Below are 8,998 nucleotides of genomic sequence, written 5' to 3' on the forward strand. Positions count from 1 at the left end.
AAGCTAAACCTTAGACTAGTTTATGAGAGAATCGGGGAAATAAGCCAAGAGCAGGCCTCCTGGAGCTGGAACAGAAAAGGGCTGGCTTTAATAAAGGTTATCCCTAACTGAGTGTCTGGATTTAATTGGATTAGACTATGGAGCAATTTATGTCCCAGGGCATTGTCGAAAACAATAGAGCAATCAGCCAGCAGTTAGTGGAGGTTAATAGCTGGGTGTGATGCTAATGGAGGCAGACAGCCTACAAAGAGATCATGGGAAGAGACAGAGAGAGCCTTGCTAAAACCCGTCATCCCAAGGCTATGTTCTCTGAGGAGTGACAGGCTGCACACTGGGAGGGAAACAAGCATCAATAAAATAGCCAACTTTCTAAACAGATGAGCAAACCACCACTATAGGAAGGGATGTGTGTCCTGTTTAGTATCCAGACTTGCTACAATGTATTATCTAAACTGTCCATTAAAAAATAGATAAATAAATTGTCCATTTTCAGTAAAAAATTAGACACACAAAGAAAAGTATGCCCCATACACAGGATAAAAAGTAGATATCCGAGCCCTAGCTCAGAGGTCCTCAAACTTTGTAAACCTGGGGCCAGTTCACTGTCCCTCAGACATTCCACACATGCGCACTGCGGGCTCCGGACGAGTCAGCTGCTAAGCAGGACAGGCAGCGGCGGCAAAAACACCCGGCGGGGGGATAAATGTTTTCGGCGGGCCGCATGTGGCCCACGGGCCGTAGTTTGAGGACCCCTGCCCTAGCTGGTTTGGCTCAGTGGATAGAGTGTCATCCTGTGGACTGAAGGGGCCCAGGTTCGGTTCTGGTCAAAGGCATGTTCCTTGGTTGCAGGCTCGATCCCTGGCTCTGGTCAGGGTTGTGTGGGAGGCAATCAATCAATATGTCTCTCTCACATCGATGTTTCTTCCTCTGTCTCTCCCTTCCACTCTCTAAAAATCAATGGAAAAATATCCTTAGGTGATAATTAACAACAAAAACGTAGACATCAGACACTGCCTTTTAAAGGACCCAAATATTAGACTTAGAAGAAAAAGCCTACAAAGCCGCTAATATAAATATGTCCAAAACTAAAGAAAAGTATGCTTGAAGAAGTAAAGGAAAGGCATGATGACAGTCTCTTCAAATAGAGGTTATCCCTAAAGAGAGAGAAATTATAATTAAAGAAATAATCCTGTGAGTTGAAAAGTACAAACACTGACATGAAAGATTCACTAGATGTGCGCAACGGATTTGAACTGGCCAACGAAAGAATCAGCAAACTTAGAGATATGCATTGATAACCTTATGCAATCTGAAGAGAGAAAAAAGAAAAATGAACTGAGCCTATAAGAGACCTATAGGACACATCAAGCACACCTAAATATGCTTTATTGATGAGAGCACAAAAAAGGAGAGAAAGAAAGAAGGAGAAAAAATGTTCAGGGAGATATGGTTAAACATTTTTCAAGCTTGATGGAAAGGATTAATCTACATTTTTGAAACCTCAACAAGGTCAGGAAGGTTAAATGCAGAGAGATCAGTCCTGACTGGTTTGGCTCAGTAGATAGAGCATCGGCCTATGGACTCAAGGGTCCCAGGTTCGATTCCGGTCAAGGGCATGTACCTTGGTTGCAGGCACATCCCCAGTAGGGAGTGTGCAGGAGGCAGCTGATTGATGTTTCTAACTCTCTACCCTTCTCCCTTCCTCTCTGTAAAAAATCAATAAAATATATATATTTAAAAATGCAGAGAGATCAATATACCTCAGCACATCATAGAAAAAATGCTGGAATATAGTTAGACAAAGAGAAATCTCTCTTTTTTTTTTTTTTTTTAAATACATTTTATTGATTTTTTACAGAGAGGAAGGGAGAGAGATAGAGAGTTAGAAACATCGATGAGAGAGAAACATCGATCAGCTGCCTCCTGCACATCTCCCACTGGGGATGTGCCCGCAACCCAGGTACATGCCCTTGACCGGAATCGAACCTGGGACCTTTCAGTCCGCAGGCCGACGCTCTATCCACTGAGCCAAACCGGTTTCGGCGAGAAATCTCTTAAAAGCAAAAGAAAAATGATTGATCATGTACAAGAGCACCCCAGTAAGAATTACCTGTTCAAGAAAAATTTTCTGATTAATTTTGTATATTTTTATATCTTGAATCATAAAAAATAGATTTAGTGTACCGTGCAAATTATGGAAATAAGATTTTTTTTGTTACCCATGACTTCAACAGAAAACATCCATTTTTCTGTATTCCATGATAAGTTTACTTTTATTTATGAGTCTAAGTACATGTTGTATGCTGAAGAACACTAAATTTGGTTCTAAATACAACTATTCTACGGTGAAAGAACTATTGAAAATTATCGAATTGCAACAAATATCTCTTCTAAACCTGACAACTAGAGCTACTTCTGAAGACCATTATAATATTAAAGAAAGGCATTTTTTTACTATGAACAAAGAGTTAGAAAAAAGATATAATCTTGCCACTAGAAAAGGAGAGGGGTAACTGATGCTCTGTCCCCACAGGCTCTCTCACCCACTTTATTCTTGTCTTCCTTCCCAATTTTTGGAGTTTAACCTGGTGATAGATGTCGGAAGGAGGAAGACAAAAGTAGCAATGGCTAGTCTCTTTTCATGTGAAATATTATATCTGAGGATCTTATTGTACTCTTTGTTGCATAAACTTCTTTTAGAAAGAGAACAAATGTATTAATGAAATGTGTTGAGAAATTGCCAGCTCCCAATCACTAGCTTGAATTTGAAGTGACTTCTAGAATCAGTAAATTAAGAGGTAGTTGCCCTGATATGTGTGTGTGTGTGTGTATTTCTCTTCCCAGATAAAAGAGAAGATAATATTAACACATAATCACTTAAGTTCATTGATGAAGATGCTGAAGGAAGTGATTCCTGATCAGTCCAACACAGAAAACTGATCTTGAACCAGAGCTTGAGTATCAGGATCAGGCCTTACTGCCATCTTCAAAGACAGGTGCTGTTCGATCGTTTCTTGAGAAAGATCAACTTCAAGAATGGACAGGAAATGTGGTTTATTACGTTTACATCTAGGCTGATTTTCCAAATGATTTGTGAAGCTGTTTATGGAAGGTGAGAAATTAAGGAGCTCTCTGGCCAAGATTCATATCTATTTGACTTCAGAAATTATTTTAGCTCTCTTATCAGTTTCCTAGTCATTTCTGAAAACAACTTTAACTGCATATTTAGGGATTAAGGGGCAATGTGCCATGAATGATCTTATCTTAAGAAATATATGGTAATAAAGTTGTACTTAATGTTGACTATTGTGATTCCTACATGGAGCAGTTATATGAATAGTTGTAACCAAGAATTAACATTTCAGTTAAGCAATAAAGGTTTTATATTCTGCATTTTCTCAAGGTTATAGTCAGCCCTGTGTTTTATTAAAATCTGTAAATAAATTCCATGTTTTCACTCTTACCGAGCTTTCATTACGGCTTGGAGCAGCCTGTTTCAGGGGAGGGGCTGCTGGTGCCAGCCGTGAGCTGTGAATCCACAGATCACTGTTTGGAGAGAGAGAAGGAGCTCTGCAACCCCCCTGGGCCCTCCCCCCTTTCCCTGCTCCCTCTTTCCTTTCTCAAGAGAAGCGGCACATTCCTCTTCCCCTCCAGTTCCCCCCCCTTTACTCCTGGGAGAGACAGTGCACCCATAGCCCCTCCCCCTGATCTCTTAGTTGTGCTTCCTCTCTCCTTATAAAAACCTCTGCCTGCACTGAGATTTTAACATAGATGTTTGTTTTTTAATATATTTTTATTGATTTCAGAGAGGAATGGAAAGGGAGAGAGAGATAGAAACATCAATGATGAGAGAGAATCACTCATCAACCACCTCCTGCACGCCCCTCACTTGGGGATCGAGCCCGAAACCCGGGCATGTGACCTCAACTGGAATCAAACCTGGGACCCTTGAGTCCACAGTTTGACTCTCTATCCACTGAGCAAAACCAGCTAGGGCTTAAGATGGGTTTTTGAGGACAGAAGTCCCCCTATCTTCCTGAGTTACTGACAACTTGAATAAACCACTTGCCTTCTCATAATCACCTATCTCAATGAGTTTGATTTTTAAAGCAGCAGGCAGCGGGACCTGAGTGAGGGTCATTTTCTTGGATACTAAGTATCATTTTTTAATGTAAAATACAAATACATATTCTATAGGCAATATTCAATAAGTTAGATGATACACATTTTTCTCTTTTCAGTTGGAAACAGCTTAAGGTAATGAAAGAAAGGAATAAGCCCTAATGGGTTTGGCTCACTGGATAGAGCATTGGCTTGGGGACTGAAGGGTCCCAGATTTGATTCTGGTCAAGGGCATGTACCTTGGTTGCAGGCACATCCCCAGTAAGGGGTGTGCAGGAGGCAGCTGATTGATGTTTCTCTCTCATCGATGTTTCTAACTCTATCCCTCACCCTTCCTCTCTGTAAAAAATCAATAAAATAGCTACACTATGAAAAGATAAAGATGCTAATTGACCGTACCTTTGCTACACTCACCAGCCAATCAGAAGAGTATGCAAATTAACCAAACAAAGATGGCCGTTAAATTTGCATACTGCAGGCAGATCCCGCTATGCCACCCCACCCAGGCGGGCGACAGCAAGATCCCAAGCCACCCCTGCCCCAGCGCGGCATCCGGGCCTGCCAACTGCGACCCAGGGAGATGGGGCAAGCACCATGGGATCGGGTGTGCCATCTGCCACCAGGGTAGCGGGCCTAAGCCAGCAGGTGGTTATCTCCCGAGGGGTCCCAGACTGAGAGGGCACAGGTTGGGCTGAGGGACCCCACCCCGCCAGTGCACAAATTTTTGTGCACCGGGCCTCTAGTATTTAAAAAAGAAAGGAATAAGAAAACATTCACTGAAATGCAGTGGGGGTTTTTTTTGTTGTTTTTTTTCATATATTGCTTTACATAGCACTTTGGCCCATTGCACTTGTAATAAGGGTTTAAAGAAAAGAGACAGAGTTATAAGCACAGTAACTGAACTAGTCTGGGGGGTTGAGGAAGTGAAGTTTCAGCAGTGGTCTGAAAGAAAAACAGGAATCAATAATGTGGTGGAGGGAACAGCCAGTGCAAAGGTCCTGTGAGGCCCTTAAAAGGGCCTTCAGGAGATCTGGTGGCCAGAGGCAAGAAGGTGCAAGGCCATACTGGACTGCAGAAGGATGTTTGCTTATCCCAAGAACAGTGGGAAACCCTTGAACTTTAAAGGAGGAGGCCTATGACAGGATCAAATTATCTATTTTTATAAATATATTTTTATTGATTTCAAAGGCAGAGGGAGAAACATCAATGATAAGAGAATCATTGATTGGCTACCTCCTGCACGCCCCCTACTGGGGATTGAGCCCACAACCTGGGCATGTGCCCTTAACCAAATTGAACCTGGGACCCTTCAGTGCACAGGCTGACACTATCCATTGAGCCAAACTGGGTAGGGCCAAATTTTCTTTTTCAAAACCTCATTATGGTTGTCCTGTGGAGAATTGGTGGGAGGGGTGGCAATCTACCACTAAAGAGGAGCTAACACTAGCACAATCAAGAGATGATATAGCCAAGCGGTGTTGCATAGAGAAGTTAACTTGGTTCAGGTGTAGCTAGATTTTTTTTTTTTTATTCCCTACCTGAGGATATGCTTATTGACTTTAGAGAGAGAGGGAGGGAGAGAGGGAAACACATCGATGTGAGAGAGAACATTGGTGGCCTTCTATAAGTGCCCTGACCTAAAGCTTAGATATGTGTCCCCACTGGACTCAAACCAGCAACCTTGTGGCACTCAAGGCGATGCTCCAACCCAGCCACACCTGCCAGGGCCTAAAAGTGTGGTTTCTTTTGTTGTTGTTGTTTTGTTAATCCTCACCCAAGGATATTTTTCCATTGATTTTTGGAGGAGACAGAGAAACATCTATGTGAGAGAGACACATCAATTACCTCCCACATGTGCCCCCAACTGGGACTGGGGATCAAGTTTGTAACCAAGGTATGTGCGCTTGACCAGAATAGAACCCAGGACCCTTCAGTCTGAGGGCTGTTGCTCTATCCACTGACCCAAACTGGCTTAGGGCAATCTACATATATAAAAGCCTAAGCGACCAAACGACTGGTTGACCGGTTGCTATGTCATGCACTGACCAAAGGAGCCAGACGCTCAACACAGTAACTGCCCCCTGGTGGTCAGTGCACTCCCACAGCCAACCTCTCATGGCTAGCCAACCTCCCTTGGCCCCGATCGCCGGCCAGGCCGAGGGACCCCACCCATGGAGAAATTTGTGCACCGGGCCTCTAGTCCTATATAATGAAAGCCTAATATGCAAATTCCCTCGACTGCTCATTATGATGTGCGCTGAACACCAGGGGGTAGCACGGATCATGGCAGATGTCGGTGACATGGTGCTGGCAGCATGCGGCAGTAGAGGTGGTGACGGGCCCCAATGAGAGTGGGACCATGGCAGGATGGTGGAGCAGGTAAGCAGGCTGCACCAGGCCAAGGCAGGTGTGAGCAGGGATCTGATTGTTGGCTCCCAGGTGCTGAGGGAGCTGGGTGGGAAGGGCAGGGGGCTCGACCCTAATAGATAACCCTGCAGGCAGGTGATGGGACAGCACCAGGCCAAGGCGGGGTGCCAGGCGGGGCTGCGAGGGACCCTACCTGTACACAAATTCGTGTACCAGTGGGGTCCCTTGGCCTGGCCTGCAGGATTGGGCAGAAACTGGCTCTCCGACATCCCCTGAGGGGTCCTGGGCTGCAAGAAGGCACAGGCCTGGCCAAGGATCCCCACTGGTGCACAATTGTGGCCAGGGAGGGATGCAGGAGGTTGGCCACCCGGGGAGGGACTGTGGGAGTGCTCCAGGGCGTGTCCAGCCCATCTTGCTCAGTCCCAATCACCTAATCCCAGTAGCAAGCTAACTTATTGGTCGGAGCATCTGCCACCTGATGGTCAGTGCATGTCATAGTGAGCGGTTGAGTGACCTTAGCATATCATTAGCATATTACGTTTTGATTGGTTGAGTTGCTGACTGGACACTTATATTAGGCTTTTTTTTTTTAATATATTTTTTATTGATTTTTTACAGAGAGGAAGGGAGAGAGATAGAGAGTTAGAAACATCAATGAGAGAGAAACATCAATCAGCCGCCTCCTGCACATCTCCTACTGGGGATGTGCCCGCAACCCAGGTACATGCCCTTGACCGGAATCGAACCTGGGACCTTTCAGTCCACAGGCTGACGCTCTATCCACTGAGCCAAACCCGTTTCGGCAAGGCTTTTATTATATAGAACTAGAGGCCTGGTGCACAAAAATTTGTGCACTCGGGGGGCAGGGGGCCCCTCAGCCCGGCCTGTGCCCTCTCGCAGTCTGGGACCCCTCCAGAAATAACGACCTGCTGGCTTAGGCCTGCTCCCGGGTGGCAGAGGGCAGGCCCAATCCCTAGGTGCAGCCCCTGGTTGGGCTAGGAGCAGGGCCGATTGGGGAGTTGGGGCACCGCCCCCTGTCATGCACAGAGCAGGGCGGATCGGGAGGTTGTGATGCCACCCTCAGTCACGCTCAGGGTAGGGCCGATTGGGGGGTTGGGGCACCGTCCCCTGTCACACTCAAGGCAGGGTCGATGGGGAGGTTGCGGCGCCACCCCATCATGCACAGAGCAGGGCCAATCAGAGTTGGGGCGCCGCCACTCTCACACTCAGGGCAGGGCCGATGGGGAGGTTATGGCTCTACCCTGTCACACACAGAGCAGGGCCCGTGGGGGGGGGGGGCGTTGGGGCGCCACACCCTGTCACACAGAGCCACAGGGCGATCAGGGGGTTGGGGAGCTCCCCCCTATCAGGCACAGAGCAGGGCTGATCAGGGGGTTGGGGCACCTTCCCCTGTCAGGAACAGAGCAGGGTGGATAGGAAGGTTGTGGCCCCACCCACTGTCACACACAGAGCCACAGGGCCATCAGGGGGTTTGGGCGCTGCCCCCTGTCACGCTGATCCTGGTGCTGGGAGGCATATTACCCTTTTACTATATAGGGTAGAGGCCTGGTGCACGGGTGGGTGCCGGCTGGTTTGCCCTGAAGGGTGTCCTGGATCAGGGTGGGGGTCCCCACTGGAGTGCCTGGCCAGCCTGGGTGAGGGTATGATGGCTGTTTGCAGCTGGCCACACACCCTTCAGGGTGGGGGTCCCCACTGGGGTGCTTGGCCAGTCTGGGTGAGGGGCTGAGGGCTGTTTTCAGGCTGGGGGTGACTGAAGCTCGCAACGGCTCCTTTTTTTCTTTTTCTTTTTTATTCTGGGCCAGCTTTAGCTTTGAGGCTTGGCTCCAGCTCTTAGGCCTCCGCTGCTGAAAGTAGGTTTCTGGCCTTTGCTTACAATGTTGCGATCCTGCTGGCTGAAGCCTGCAGACTAAAGCAGGTTTCTGGGGTTTTGTTTAGCTTCTATATGTGTTACATAGTTGCTTAGAGTTGCAGCTCAGAGGCCTGCAGCGGTTAATGGGTCTATATGCTCAAACACTGAGCAACACTGGTTGGGCAGAGTTGTAAACTCTTGAGTTCCTTAATTAAAAACCATCTTTTTTTAAAAAAAATTGATTTCAGAGAGGGAGGGAGATAGAAACATCAGTGATGAGAGAGAATCACTGATCAGCTGCCTCCTGCTCAAACCACATTGGGGATTGAGCCCACAACCTGGGCATGTGCTCTGATCTAAATCAAATCATGATTCATAGGTTGATCCTCAACCACTGAGCCATGCCAGCCAGGCCATCTTAATTATTTTAAGCCCAAGATCTAGCATAGTACCTGGGAGTGTATGTTAAATACTCTCTTGATTTATTGCATTAGTCACACCACAAAACCACACAGATTTTGTTCCTCTGCATTTACAATATTCAATCCCAAGGAAGTTTGTAAGGCCTAATTTTTTAGTTGAAAAAACTCCTTTCCTTTCATCTTAGTCAAGGGGAAGCATCTGTTCTTTATTAGAGTA

The 8,998-nt window shown here is 46.5% G+C and overlaps 1 protein-coding gene across 3 annotated transcripts in view; it reads left to right on the plus strand.

The window, feature by feature from the left end:
- OIP5 (Opa interacting protein 5) overlaps positions 1 to 3,459 on the plus strand; it is an 11,066-nt gene extending 7,607 nt beyond the window's left edge. Inside the window, exon 6 of one of the 3 annotated variants that reach the window (XM_059658742.1) lies at positions 2,845 to 2,915. In XM_059658742.1, coding sequence (XP_059514725.1) covers positions 2,845 to 2,873 — 29 coding nt within the window. In that variant the 3' untranslated portion in view covers positions 2,874 to 2,915. Of the gene's footprint in view, positions 1 to 2,533; positions 2,825 to 2,844 lie in introns of those variants that run through there. The other 2 variants (XM_059658828.1, XM_059658802.1) reach the window with 2 other exon arrangements.
- The last annotated feature ends 5,539 nt before the right edge of the window (positions 3,460 to 8,998 follow it).

This window comes from Myotis daubentonii, chromosome 1 (assembly GCF_963259705.1).
Source record: "Myotis daubentonii chromosome 1, mMyoDau2.1, whole genome shotgun sequence".
NCBI classification, from domain to species: Eukaryota; Metazoa; Chordata; class Mammalia; order Chiroptera; family Vespertilionidae; genus Myotis; species Myotis daubentonii.